This window comes from Spinacia oleracea, chromosome 3, assembly GCF_020520425.1.
Source record: "Spinacia oleracea cultivar Varoflay chromosome 3, BTI_SOV_V1, whole genome shotgun sequence".
Taxonomy (NCBI): Eukaryota; Viridiplantae; Streptophyta; class Magnoliopsida; order Caryophyllales; family Amaranthaceae; genus Spinacia; species Spinacia oleracea.
Genome location: NC_079489.1, coordinates 156,438,670 through 156,453,658, shown reverse-complemented (window position 1 = coordinate 156,453,658; position 14,989 = coordinate 156,438,670). Strand labels below are relative to the sequence as shown.

The 14,989-nt window shown below is 36.7% G+C and overlaps 2 protein-coding genes across 3 annotated transcripts; both read left to right on the top strand.

The window, feature by feature from the left end:
• The first annotated feature begins 440 nt into the window (after positions 1-440).
• LOC110789724 (heterogeneous nuclear ribonucleoprotein Q) lies at positions 441-5,960 on the top strand. Of its 2 annotated transcripts, none has more exons than XM_021994436.2 (11): positions 441-811; positions 1,491-2,587; positions 2,675-2,764; positions 2,850-3,314; positions 4,003-4,096; positions 4,179-4,277; positions 4,418-4,656; positions 4,759-4,843; positions 4,984-5,036; positions 5,124-5,237; positions 5,337-5,960. In XM_021994436.2, the coding sequence occupies exons 1-10, from the start codon at positions 592-594 to the stop codon at positions 5,208-5,210; spliced, it is 2,529 nt and encodes an 842-aa protein (XP_021850128.1). In that variant the 5' UTR covers positions 441-591; the 3' UTR covers positions 5,211-5,237; positions 5,337-5,960. The 2 variants fall into 2 exon arrangements, with proteins under 2 accessions (XP_021850128.1, XP_021850125.1); XM_021994433.2 differs by having other exon boundaries at positions 4,759-4,849.
• A 5,840-nt stretch (positions 5,961-11,800) lies between these two features.
• Positions 11,801-14,666, top strand: LOC110789725 (histone H1). The gene is made up of 2 exons (XM_021994437.2): positions 11,801-12,676; positions 13,828-14,666. The coding sequence occupies exons 1-2, from the start codon at positions 12,509-12,511 to the stop codon at positions 14,233-14,235; spliced, it is 576 nt and encodes a 191-aa protein (XP_021850129.1). The 5' UTR covers positions 11,801-12,508; the 3' UTR covers positions 14,236-14,666.
• Positions 14,667-14,989: the final 323 nt, after the last annotated feature.

Below are 14,989 nucleotides of genomic sequence, written 5' to 3'. Positions count from 1 at the left end.
TTTTCTTTGATTTTTTAACATTAGTGTTCTTTTCATTTACTCTATCATGTTCTTTCTGTTTAGTTTATTATGTTCTTTTTCGTTTTTTGTTTTTTTGCGTTTTGTTTTAATATTTTTTGCGTTTTATATTAGTGTTCTTTTTGCTTTTTGTTAATGTTCTTTTAGTTTACTTGTTAATGTTCTTTTATGATTTATTTTCCCCGTTCTTTTTTTTTTTTTGCATTTTATTGTTATTTATGTGCGTTTTTGGACAGGTGCACCAAGAGCACCATGTACACCCCTGCACAATCTGAGCGTTGGTAAAAAACAACTTGGTATTTTGCGATAAAAGTCAATTTTTTTCATTTTAATTAATTTTGCGATAAAAGTCAATTTTTTTCATTTTAATTAATTTATTTTGTAACAAAGTCCGGGATATATAAAGCACTCCTTGTTCGGTTGTTCCTTAAAATTTCCGTCAAAAACACACGAAGTACTTCCTGTTTATCTGTTGTTCAAACACCCGACTATTCTAGGGTTTCAACCTTACCACCAAAAATCGTCAAAACTCTCAAAATTACCACCAAATCAATCCGATAAACCCTCAAAATCATGAGGACTCGAAACGCTAACGCCGTTAAAACGCCGACATCCCAGAAAAAGACACCGCCGGCGAAAAAGTCCGCCGTCAAAACGCCTACTCCACCCACGCCACCGGTGGATTCTACGGCGGAGACGACGACGGTGAAGAGAACACCCAAATCTGTCGCTTCTAAAACTCCCGAATCCCCCTCTACTCCATCTATCGTCGTCCCTAAATCCGAACCTGCAGGTATATCCAATCACTCTTTTTTTTATTTGTCATCTTGCATGTGATGAAAATCTAGGTTTTTGTGAGAAAATTTTAGCCTTCTTTTGTTTAAATGTTTCTTTCTATTGTTCTTGTTGAATTGTTCATGTTTTTAAGATTGATTTTTCACAATTACGATAGTATGGTCTAATATTTTCTGGAGTTTTGTGTGGGGAGATTCAACTATTTGATTTTAAGATTGTGGGGAGAGTCTTGTGCATGTATGATGATGATTTAGGGACGTTTTCCCCCTTTTCTCCTGGTGTATAGGAAGTTACAAATCTAGTGATGTAGTTATGGGAATTTATTGGTTGTGTATCCAGGAATTGTTCATGGTAGTGGGTAATTAAAAAAGACTTTTTTTGTGGTTTTGTAATGGCTGGGTTTAAGATTTCCGTAATTAGAAGTTGACTGACTTGCATTTTTGGGGATGTCATGGTATATAGACATGATTGTTTATGATTTATAATAGTTTTCTTTGTTAATTAGCTGTCTGTTCAATTGAATCTAGATGAACAAGCACAAGCATCAGCTGAAAATGCTAGTTGTAAAGACTTCTTTTTGTGTGGTTTTGTAATGGCTGGGTATAAAATGGGATGTCATGGTATATTGACATGATTGGTTATGATTTGTTAATAATCTGTTGTTCAATTGAATTTAGATGAACAAGCACAAGCATCAGCTGAAAAAGCTATTGTATCACCACCTACCAAAGGAACTACTACTAAAAAGGTGACAAAGAGAATAGTGAAAAGGAAGGTTATCAGACCCAAGACTCCTGCTTTGGTTAAAGATGAAACAGTGGCAGCTGCAAAAACGGATGATGTTGTTGAAAACAAGGTTGAGGTAGACCGAAAAGACGAGGATACAACGGATGTAAAGGTTGTAGAGCTTTTGAAATCGGATGAAGTGGTCATGAAAGATGCAGAATCTGTAGAGCAAGAGGAACCAAAAACTGAAGAAAAGGGTGCAGATGAAGGAGAACCCCCCCTAGACAAGGGGAAAGAAAAGATGGATGTTGATGAATCATCAGTTGTGGAAGCTGAGCCAACTGAAATACCTGTAGTAAATGAGGAGCCTAATGAAGTTATTGAAACCAAGGTGGAGAAGGATATGGATGATGAAGATCCCGAGGAAGACGTGGATGATGACGTGGAAAAACTGGAGTCTGAAAAAGGGTTACAGGATAAGTTAGAGAATGTGGATGATGCTCAAAAGCAAGAGAATAATGTGGATGATGCTCAAAAGCAAGAGAATAATGTGGATGATGCTCAAAAGCAAGAGAATTTTATTGAAAATGAGATGCTAAAGAATAAGGATGATGATGAGAAGATGGAGAATTTGGAAAAACAAACTGCTGCTGAACCAGAAGGTGAAGAAGAGGCTTGTGCTGCTGAGGAAATTGAGTATGGTGATGAAGAGGGTTTTGTGGAACCTCGGGATGAGGACCTTCAAGAGGATGAGGAGCCTGAGACTGGGGATGAGATGAAGGTTTCATCAGAAGGGGAGCACACGGAATTGTTTGCAGCAGCAGCGAAAGAGCGCAAGGTCAAGAAAGAACTTGAGATTTTTGTTGGTGGGTTAGATCGTGAAGTTGTCGACGATGATGTGAAGAAGACCTTTGAGAAGGTTGGAGATGTGGTTGAAGTTAGACTACTGAAGGATCCATCAACAAACAAGAACAGGGGATTTGCATTTGTGAGGTTCGCGACTAAAGATCAAGCTAAGCGGGCCTTAACAGAAATGAAAAATCCTGTTGTATGTTATCTTCCTTATTTCAGAGGTATTTGTTTCTTAATTCTTTTCTTTTGCCCCCTCTTACAACATATTTCATTTGAAAAACAGATACGTGGTAAGCGATGTGGGACTGCGCCTAATGAGGACAATGACACTTTATTCCTGGGAAATGTCTGCAATACATGGACAAAGGAAGCGGTAAGACTGTATTTCCTGTGATTAATGATTATTGTTGAGATGCCACAATGTGCCATGTTTTAATATTTATCAACTCTCTCCACAGATAAAACAAAAGCTCAAAGATTTTAATGTAGAAGGTGTTGAGAACATCACACTTGTTCAAGACCCCCGTCATGAGGGTTTAAGTCGTGGATTCTGCTTCATTCAGTTTGCTTGCCATGCGGATGCGATGTTTGCGTATAAAAGGCTTCAAAAGCAAGATGCGGTATTTGGTCACACCGAGAGGACTGCAAAGGTTGCTTTTGCTGAGCCTCTTCAGGAACCGGATCCTGAAGTGATGTCCAAGGTTAAATCAGTTTTTGTAGATGGACTTCCTCCTCACTGGGACGAGGATCGTGTTAGGAAGCATTTCAAAGTTTATGGTGACATTGAACGTATTACACTGGCTCGCAACATGTCACAAGCTAAGCGGAAAGATTTTGGTTTTGTTGATTTCACTGCTCATGAGTCTGCCATTGGTTGCATAGAGGATGTGAATAAAAGGGAGTTGGCGGATGGAAACTCAAAGGTATGTTTTTGGTTTCATATGTATTTATTCTTGGCTGTAGAATACCATGCCACCCTTTTAATATTTGTTTATGCAAATGAGTTGAAATATCGGATGTCGTAAAAATAGATTGGACATTGTCGCGTTGAGACGGAATTGTAATCCTGTGATTGGCATAGGGGAGACATATCTTCAGTTACGAGTGGGTTAATTGTGTATGAGATTGATTGGAATTGTGCTAGACTGTTGATCCCTGTTTTTTTCTTCAACCAGAAGGTCAAGTGACAATTTAAATTCAGTTTTGATAGTTCAGTAAAATTCTAGTGAATAGAATAAGGTCTTTATCTGGATTTTATAATTGCTTGTTGTGTTTTTCTAGTACTTTTTGGTTGCTCTGGAGGGCTTGTTTTTACTTGGCTTATGAGTTATGACCTTATATTATGTGATAGATTGTGTTTGTTCCCCTTTAGCGTCCTTTTTCTCTTGTGCAGGGTGTTAGTGTTCTACTTTGATACCATCCACCACTAATGTGTTCTAAGGCTATTTCTTCATCCCCTTGCCCCAATAAAAGACGCTGTTCCCATTTTAGATAAAATTTTTCGATGGGGAAAAGAGCCGTTGAACTCATAAAGATGCTTATTGTTGTCTGATTTTCTATGAAATTCATTTAACTTCTATTTGAATCTCATTTTTCTATTTCATTGTCTAGACAAAAGTAAGAGCAAGGCTTTCCAATCCTTTGCCTAAAACCCAAGCTGTGAAAGGAGGAATGTGTGGTGGTTTTCGAATTGGCCGACCTACCGGTATGCTGGCTAAGCACTCTGTTATTCTGCTTTTTTCCTTTTCGGATATTATTTACACTGAATGTACTTGTTTTGTTGATAGGAAGGAGCTTTGGGCGTCCTGCACCTGTTGTGAATCGACCAAACTTTCAGTATGGAAGACCTTCACGTGGTCAGTTCAATGAGCCTGTTGGACCATATGGTAATTAATCTATCCTTGTAGATACCATCTAACATTCAGCTCCCCCCCAAGTTTATCTTTTCCTGGAAACGTTGCTGTTGTTGCTGTGCCTATGCACTTGATATGCTTCGTTTTTAATTCATTACAATTCCTTTTAATAGGGCGAAGAGTTCCTTTTAATAGAGGTGGCCATGGGGCACCTGGGCCTAGTGCTGCTGGAAGACCTAATTTTGGTGGACCTAGAGATATTGATCGTGGCCTTGCAAGACCTGTTCCTCCAAGGAGAGCCCCATTCCAACTTGACGATGGTGGCTATTCAAGAACTTACATGGGTAGGCAATATGATGATCCATACGTTTATGATGACAGCCATGGATTAAAGCGCCCATTTTATATGACTGTAAGTAGCTGTTCTAATTGATGGATTATAGTCTTGTTCATACTGTGGTGTTGGTTCAGTCGATTATTTACAAATATTTTTTCTCCTTTCCATCAACTGCAGGAACAAGATCCTACTTATATGGAGCCAAGTCGAGTTCGTCCTCGATTTGATTATTCCGGTTCTGGTCGTGGTACTCATTTCAGAGGTACAGGTAATTTTAGAGGCTACCTTTCTCATTGATGCTCCCTCTTTTTCCTCGCCCACATTTTCCCATAAAATAAGTAGGTTTACACTTTACAGTGTACATTATTTTATTTGACTTGAATGTTTGTTTGTTTCCTCCAGATACTTATGGAGCTGGCAGTAGCTTTTATTCAAGTGGATATTATGGTCCTGATGTAAGTTGTATTTACTTTTGAAAGCAGCTGCTTTGCTTGATGATTCAATACCAAACAGTCTTAGACTTGTCTTTTTTCATTTTGCAGTATGGTGCTCGACCCAACCCTTCTTTCAACAGCCGGGATCGTCCTTATGGAGGTGGTGGTAATGGGCCTCATGGTTACTACTATTAGATTAAGTGTAGAACCAAGGAAACTAAGGTAAACTTGAACATTTTTGCTGTCTTCTCGATACTGATGGTGATTTTGTTATTTTTATTTTCAGCACGAGTAGCTTCAAATTTTGTTCTTTATTCATAGGTGATAGGTTTCAGCAAAGGCTAATGGACCAGAGGCTTGCTGTTGGGAGCTGTTGTTTCCTGCTTCCTTCTCCACTCTTTTCACTCATTACTCTACCTGTTCCTTCACTATCTTTATATTTTCTTCATCACTCGAAACTTGGTGTAGTCGTGTGTTCGTGACATCAGTTCCGTATCATAAGCTGGCTTTATCTGATCTAGTCTAGGCTTTTCCCCCCTTTTGAATGATTGGGACTAGAGTCCATCCCAGATTCGCATAATGGAGAAGCTGAAAGATAATGGCTTTGAGTGACCGTTCGCAGTTTGAGGATGTATTGTTGCCTTGTGGTTTCTAAAGTTAAGTCATTTGTTCTTACTCGATCTGTTGTCACAACTTGGAGTATAATGAAGAGTGACTTGTGGAGAAGGCTTTTTAGTTAATGATATTATCTAATATTGGAAAGAAACATAGAAGCCAGCTTCTCTTGTGCTTTTGGGATTTCTGTGGAATAAATCTGAAGAATATTTTGGCTGGAAAGAGTGGGTACAGAACTTGTGTCAGTGCTCAAGTAATGCTTTATGGATCCTAGTACTTTGAACTTTTGAATGTATCGATCTCAATATTGGATATTTTTTTGTTATCTAACCTTTGGTCATGCAGTTACTCTTTACTTCTTTTTATTGGTTATTGGGTGTTTTAATTATGGAATACGAGTTGCTTTTCTTCAAAGAGTTCATCTTTTACCAGAGAGTTATTGACAATTTGGGTCTGTCAGCCTTTTTGGTCTTTACATAATGAGGTTATCTTCAAGGAGAAGATGGGATTACACATCTGTTGACAATTTATAAAGATGCATGGGCGCAGTTGGTTATTTGTTATTCGAGGTGGGTAGTGAACTAGCAGTGTTATAATATCTTTGGTGGGCTAATTTACCTTAGTAAGGTTTTGTGGTTATGGGAAATGTGATAAGCATGCTTACTCCAATGGAAAACCGAAACCAGAATTTTGTTTATTTTTCTTGGGGTTTGCTATATTTGCTGGAATAGTTTTATGGCAGTGATATTCTCATCAGAGGGGTTTTGTTATCTCCTTTTTAGGTTTGGCCTCTTACCTCTCAGCCTTTTTGGTTAGGTATACGGTAATATTTTCTTTGTAAAAGATTAGCTTTATTGAGGCTTTGCTTTGTTAGGATCTTGGTGTAGTTTTTGATAGTCCAACTTTAGTTGATTGTTGCATTTTCCTTGGCACTTGGTTTCAGTGATGTCTGAAATATGTGAGAAGTTTGTTAGTTTTTTATTTGTCTAGGAGATACAAATATATTCTCGAGGTTGTCTTATTGGGTACTCTATGTAGATTCTTAAAGCTGTAGTTTTTTCTATGTGGACTGACTTGAGAGTTTTGATAGTATAAATATGACAATTGCATATTCTTCGGATATGTATACAGTAGTGACTCTGATCATACTTGAGAAGTTTCTATAAATGTCCTTGTTTAGATAGAATGACATGAAATGCTAAGGTGGCAAGTGTTAAGTCTATTTTTTTTTTGTGGTGCAACAGTTTTGATGAAATGACTGACACTTTGTTTCGATAAGAGGAAATAGAGAGAAATGGAGGGATTTTATTTTCTCCTCTTTTGGTTTGGCCTCTTAACCTCTCAGCCTTTTGAATTAGGGATACGGTAAAGACGTAATATAGTTTCTTAGTAAAAAATTAGCTTTCTTAAGGCTTTGCTTGGTTAGGATCTGGTGTAGTTTTTGATAGTCCAATTTCTAGTGGATTGTTGCATTTTCCTTGGCATTAGGTAAGTTGGTTTCGGTGATGTCTGAAAAATACGTGAGAAGTTTGGTAGTTTTTGTTTTGTCTAGGAAATACAAATATATTCTTGAGGTTGTCTTATTGGGGACAATACGTAGATTCGTAAACCTGTAGTTTTTTCTATGTGGACTGACTTGAGAGTTTTGATAGTATAAACATGATAATTGCATATTCTTCGGTATGCTATCCTATCTGTATACAGTAGTGACTCTGATCATACTTGAGAAGTTTCTATAGCTGTCCTTGTTTTGAAAGAATGACATGAAAATGCTAAGTGTTAAGTTTCTAGTTTTTTTTTTTTGTAGTGCAACAGTTTTGATGAAATGACTGACACTTTGTTTGGATACGAGGAAATAGAGAGAAAAATGGAGGGAAGGGAAAGGGATTACACACTTCCTTGTTTGGATAGAGGGTTGGGGAAAGGTTTCCCTCCCTCTTTAATTAACACCTATCACTCCAAACTTACCTTCCCCCTCTTTTTCTTCCCTTCCTCTCCCTTTTCATCTTGCTTTCTAACCTTTTTGACAAAGTTTTTGCTTTTTCTTCCTTTGATTTCTGGTTCTTGTTCTCCATACGTTCAGAAACAATATCTCTTGTTCTTCAAAAACCGTTAATTGTGCTCTGAGATGACATCCCGAGCTTTTTTCATTTCCCGAGACTAGGTAGTAAATTTAGCCTTTTAGGTATCCACCGTGGCTGAGTTTGTGTAGAGTTCTGTACATTTATTTTCATGTCGATTGTTTTGAACATAACTTTTCATTCATTTCGTCATCTTTGGTAAATGTATTATCTGTTATTGGGGATTATAGAGTATAGAAGTATAATTCCGAGACTTGATCATGAAACAAAACTTCTGAGGGATCATAGATACACACCTTTTGCAGCTTGTCTGATCCCTGTATACACTGCTGCCGTGTATTTCTTTTAGCATACTTGTCTTTGGACATGTTATCTTGTTTAATCACAGAATTTCTGTCGTTATGTGTTAGACAAGTCTTGGCAGTTCTAGGAGTTTTATTTACCTTTTCTCTTTGAAAAAAAACTTTTCTGTGTTTTGAGGAAGAAAGATGCTATCGTGATACAGAAACGCTTGATTTTCTGGTGTTCTAATATTAGTGCCGGAACAGTTTGGGAGTGTAACTAGTCTCTGGATATGCCTAAAATTTTCCATTGCTTGTCCAGCAGTTTCCTTGATGTGTAAATATTATACATGACATAAGATTTCGTTCAAAATGATAGTCATGTGGGGTTCATTTTTCCGGCTTTTTTTGTGATTGAAGCAATCATGTTTCTGCATTTTCATGACATGAGCCATCTATAATTCTAAGACTTCATGCATCTCGATCTTTTGGATGCCTTGTATTTGCTGATACAAGTTAGGAGTTGGGTCATTGGGTGTGTGTTTTGTCTGGACATTTTATTGCATTTCTTTTATCAAGTAGTGACAGTTCCCACTATTTTTTGTACAACTTCATGTAACTTTTCGTTATAGAATGACTTTGAACTTTTGAACTTTTGAACTAGTTTAAGGTGAATGAATCGGGGGTAGGATGTATTTTAGCAATGATATCAGAGAGTTGGCTGAAAGTTTATTTCTGTTCCCTTTTGGATATTGAACTTTCGCTTGGTCACTATTTAGTTGAACGTGTGATGTGTCTCTTGAGCTAGGGCTTACCTTATGTGAAAGGTCAAGTAGTTAGGCATATTGTACCCACATTTTGCACTATTTATGAACTAACTATTTTGTTGCTAATATGTAAGGACTAATTCTGTATTTTTAATTGTTATTGGGTTAATCTCAATATATATTGTTAAAATATCTATTTTTTTGTAGTTTTCTTTAATATCTTATTAGTGTAGAAAGTCAGGATGATACATCTAACATCTATTGTGAAACAGAGAGAAATACTTTAGGAATGAGGTCTTGAATTAGTGTTTTGATGGCTAGTTTATGTGATTATAGGTTGTATATCCCAAGCTTAGTATTCTTGTCTGCTTTCACAAATTTTATTCGGGGGTGTTTAGTTTTTTCAATACGAAGTATATTATTATAGCCTTGTGAATATATATATATATATATATATATATATATATTGTGTGATTACTCGAAAGCTATACATTTGTTTGTTCTCTCTTATCCCCATATTTCCTGATCAGATTTCCGTTGCCTCTCTCTTTTCTCCCTCCGGCCTTCATTTGTTTTACCCCAACTTGCTTCGTGGATTTCGTGTACGCTGAGGCTGCCATGCTGTACTTGGCATATGCGTTGTAATCTTCTCATTTGTTCCTTCCCTACTTTCTTAAGCGCGTGAATTATGATATATGGTGACCAATTCGTTCGTTATTCTTGAGAATAATTGTTACATAGAAAATGAAGTACGGAGTATTAGATTTAAACGATCGCCTGCTTGTATTTATGTTAACTAAGTTTGAGTTTGGATCTTGGACTTGTGTGATCATTTCTTGGGATGTTGGATCTGATGTTGTCAGGTTCGTATGTGATTTCCATTCCCTCTCCATCCTTTCGAAAATTGTGGAAATATAGACAGTATATTGTGTACACTAATTTAATTTAAGCAGGTTTGATTTGAACTTCATAATATTAGTGTTCTGGCTATTGAAATTATGGTGTTGAATCAAAAAATGAACTATATGAACAATTTTCAAATAGAACGTTCTGTTTTTACATTACTTGATCAATCTTCAAGAGTACTATATGACTAATATCATTGTCTTCATTTTTCAATTTTAAATATTAATTTAATGCAATGGTTTTGGACTTTTGGAGGTAGAATTGTTGGCCTTTTGTGACAAAAAAGGAAGAATTTTTGGCCTTGCCAAAGCACCATAAAGCATAGAAGCTAATGCTTGTGCCAATAACTATTTTCAGAAAGTGAACATATTTCCCCCTTCCTAAAAGTTTGCCTCAATTTTCTTTTCGGTATGTCCCTTTGAGTCAGCCCCATACGGCCATACCATTTCCTTTTACATTATTATTTAAGTTAGCAAACACACAACACCTATCAACCACTTGCTTTTTTTTTTTACTTTCTCAATGAAGTGAACCTTATACGGGGCAATCTTTTAGTGACAAGGAGTAGTAGATATGTGGGAAAATAGATACATATGTTGTGATCATTTCGCTAGTGAAAATAACGCTAAAATGGAGTGCGAACCAAAGTGGAAAATCATGATCAACTAACTAGCCCTGTTCGAGATTCTCAGTGGATTGTTTTGGTTGATTTCTTGAGGTGTGGTGTGGAATGAATGATGCTTTGGGCATTGTAAGAGTTTTTGTCAATGTTTTCTGTAAGTTTAAGTCCCTACCAGCCAGAGTTAGCTGGTTAGACACTTTGGAAATGGGGTGAATGATAATGGGAGCCCTTTATAGCTCAAGTGTCTTTGTTGGAGATCGACTTTACCCTTATGTTTAGAAGGTGAAATTCTTTTCACTAGGTCTAATTGTATTCAAAATTTTGTAAGGTGAAGTCATTTCCACTAGGTCGAATTGTATTCAAACTATTGATAAGAGGATGTATAATCCATAGGTGGACTTAAGTTACTGTCCTATACGTGCCTAAAACGGAAACATTTTGCTATTTGTGGTTCAAAGTAATGGACCTTATATTCGTTTGATCATGTTCTTAACGTAGGTTTGGCAAGAGTTGACGTAGTAGTAAAGACTTGGTCTCACAACCTCAAGATTTCAAAGGTTATGAGATCAACTCCCGTTATGGGCTCTTTGAAGGTGGAGATTTTTTTCTTTGCTCCCTCTAATTTCCAATGAGTATGGCCTGAAGTTGGCTGAAATTACTAAACGATTTCCCTAGAAATAGCTAAAACGAAAACTAATTCCCAATTTGTATTGGTTTAAAAACTGTTTCCCATGGTATCGTTCACGTAGGATTGAGACAAGCTTCGAAATTATTATTTTTAATAATAATATGAATCGCTAACATCAGTTCTGGTTTAACATAAAGAACAGTAACACTATTAGCGGTTCTTTATGTTAAATCGCTACCACGGTTGGTGGTTCATCTTATTTATATATTTTCTTGGCTACTAGCGTTAGTGTTTCTTTAGGTTAAACCGCTACTGGTGTTAGTGATTCATTTTATTATTTTTTAAATAAAATATGGAGCTTGTACCCGATCTTACATGGCCGTACCATGGAAAATAGTTTCTAAACCAATGCAAAGTAGGAATTAGTTTTCGTTTAGCAAATTTTAGGCGAATCGTTTGAAATTACTTGTGCGAGGTACTAGTTCAGTAAGGTCTTTCGCTCAACTCTAGATATGTAAATGAGAATATAACTACACACAACCAAACAAAGTTTCTCAATTAACTCAATTACAAGAGTTTAACATAGTCCGACTACCAGAAGAAGTATTGGCAGCATCTTCTAACCTTGCGTAGTTCGTAGCTGCAACAGAAACTCGCGAAGGGAGTGAAAGGGGTAAGCAATTGAGAGGTGGGGAGCAAAGGGTAGTTAACCGTCGCGTAGACGCTATCTGGTTGCCCCCAAGGCAGGGAGTGATCAAAGTGAACGTGGATGGTGCGGTCTTTAAGGGAGTGGGGATTGGCTTGGGCGTGGTGATAAGGGACAGTGTGGGAGATGTGTTGAGGTCCGCTTGCCAACAAGCAAAACAAGGGTGGGAAGTCGATGTCATAGAGGCGAAAGCTATTGCCTTAGGCCTGAGGTTGGCATCATAGTGTTATGAAAGGGAAGTGGAGGTGGAATGCGACAACCTGAGAGTCGTTATCTTGATCAATGGAGCGCAAAGAGAGGGCTCTCAACTGGGCATCATTGTTCGGGAAATTAGACACTTAGCTAGTAATTTTAGTAGCATTAAATTTAATCATGAATTTAGAGAGGCCAATATGGCGGCTCATACTATGGCTCGCCTTAGCCCTCTCGACTTCACGACTCGAGTATGGGTTGGGGGTTGCCCAAGTATTTTAGATGATGTAATTGCTTCGGATTTCTGTTTAATCAATAAAGATAACTAGCGGTACCGGCCGTTTTCCCTAAAAAAAAAAAAAAAAAGTTTAACATAGTCTTTAAATCCCAATGATGTAATTTCACCATTTGATCAACAAAAATATTTCGAAATTTAACCCTTCAAATCCATCAACAAAAACACAAACACTGTTGGATTGGTTTTCTTCCTAAAACCGCCATAATAAAACAACCTTCTAGATCTTTCCACGTGTAAACTTCTAAATTCTTATCTATACACGTAATCAATCCACCTGATTCTTCAACGACCAATCACAGGCCACTTAGTGTACCTATAAAGAACGGCGTTCACTAAACCTCTCTCTAGCATATTCTGTTACCACTCCAAAGGAAGGAAAGAGCAACAAACTTCAGCTATGTCGAACATCGCAGTTGGAAAGGAAAATCAACCTCCGCCGCCGGAAACGGAGGCTGAGCTGCCAAAAGTAGATGCGAAGGCGGAGGAGAAGCCTAAGAGAGGGAGGAAGCCGAAGGTTCTCAAAGAGAATAAGAAGTCTACGACTCCTCATCCTCCTTACTTCCAGGTAGTTTTCTTTTTCGCTCTGATTTATATATTTTTTGATCATAACATAGAACATATTCTGTGATTGATTGATTGATTTTGCGATCGTAAGAATTTGTTGCTCTGTTTGATTATTTCTCATGAGTTTTTGGCGATGTTCGATTGATTTTATTCTTGCTGTGTCGAGTAAATTGAAGTTGAAATTTCACAGTCGCAGAATTTGTTGCTCTGTTTGATTATTTCTCATGTATTTTTGATGATGTTCGATTAATTTTATTGTTGATTTGAGTAAATTGGAATTAAAATTAAAATTTACAGTGACATAGTACTAAATAGTCAAACAAATTCTTTAAATCGGAAAATAATTTCGTTGATTCTGACGGTGGTTTAATTGAATTAATATCATGTTTGTTGTTCATACGCGACGAATCAATCGACTATCCGTTGATGTTGTTCATAACTCTGTAGTGATTGATGTTGCGATCGTAATTTGTTAGAATTGTTGCTCTGTTTGACTGTTTCTCATGAATTTTTGATGATATTCGATTAATGGTACTCTAATTGTATTTTTAAATTTAGATTATGTTTCTGTAGTTGAAGTTAAGAAACTGATTTCTTATACTCAATCGTTAAGCAATTTTGTTGATTCTGAAATTTTAATTGAAATAATATCATGTTTGTTTGTTGTTCATAACTCTGTTGGATTGATTTTGCGATCGTAATTTGTTACAAGTTGTTGCTCTATTTGACTACTTCTCATCAATTTTCGATGATATTCGATTAATGTTACTCTTATTGTATTTTTAAATTTAGATTTTGTTTCCGTAGTTTAAGCTAAGAAACTGATTTCTTGTACTAAATCGTTGATCAATTTTGTTGATTCTGAAAATGTTTAACTGAATTTAAGTATCATGTTTGTTGTTCATACGACGATCCTATTTGCAAATTTATTGAAAAATGATGAAATTTGTTTATGGATTAATGTTACTCTTATTGTATTTTTAAATTTAGATTATGTTTCCGTAGTTTAAGTTTAAGAAACTCTTACACGAAATCGTTAAGCAACTTTTTTGATTCTGAAAGTGATCAATTGAATTAATATCATGTTTGTTGTTCATAAAATCAATCGACAATCCAATTTGAAAAATGACGAATTTGATTTGGTGATTACAGATGATAAAAGAAGCAATAGTATCACTGAATGAAAAAGGCGGATCAAGTCCATACGCAATCGCAAAATACATGGAACAAAAACACAATTCAGTACTCCCTTCAAACTTCAGGAAAATCCTAGGCTTTCAACTGAAGAATTCAGTGTCAAAGGGTAAACTAATCAAAATCAAAGCCTCCTACAAGCTTTCCGAGGCCGGAAAGAAGAGAGAGAAATCATCATCTTCATCATCTACCACCAAGGCTGCCAGAGCAAACGCAGCGAAAGAGCCTACTAAGAGGAAGAAGAAGCCTAAGTCCAGGTCCGTTAGCAAGATCGATAACCCACTTCCTAGTAATAATAATAATCCTACTGGTAAGAGGAGTAAGAGGTCGAAGCCGAAGCAACTCAAAACGATTGCTAAGAAGTAGAGTTGATCAAAATTTCGTGCCGGACTCGAGTTTTGGTCCAAAAATGCATATTATAGGGGTGCTCAAACCCGTACTTTTACGGGTCGGGCTATTGGGCCGGACTATAGAAGTAAGAAGGCAAGCTTAGTTGGCTTTTGGTAATGGTTTTTAGGGTCTTTAAAAAGATATAAATATTGTATTTTGTAATGGTTTGTGTTTTGTGAGTTTTAGTTTTAGTGTAGGGAAGGTGATATGGAGAGGTTATGTAATTATGGGAATAAGTTAAACTAACTACCACTCCATAATAGATAGCAGAAGCTTAGTAAGGACTAACGAGTAGTTGCCTATTCTGTCATTTTGGTTAATGTGTATGGACTTGTATTTTGCTAAGAATGAGGGATTGTGCCTTTGTAAAATATTTCTCCAAGGAAGGGAAGCTTCATTTTATTTCAGGTCGATTCTTGCCATCCTTTTTCTCTCTTGCCATAGCATCCAATTTATGGGGAATATACAAGGGGTAGGCATGGTCACAAGGTCGAGTCCATTAACGGTGAAATACTTGAGAAGATCTACGTAGTTAAACTGGTTAACTTTATGATAAGTGCTGGTTTAGAAGAGCTTTTTCTTGTTACCCAGTAAAAAAATATTCTCCCCATTTCGAAATATTTGCACCGCTTTCCTTTTAAAGTCGTCTTAGAATATTTGTACCTTTTCTATAAATATCATATTTATCTAATTTTACTGTTTCTCTTACTTAATTAATTCCACTTGTATT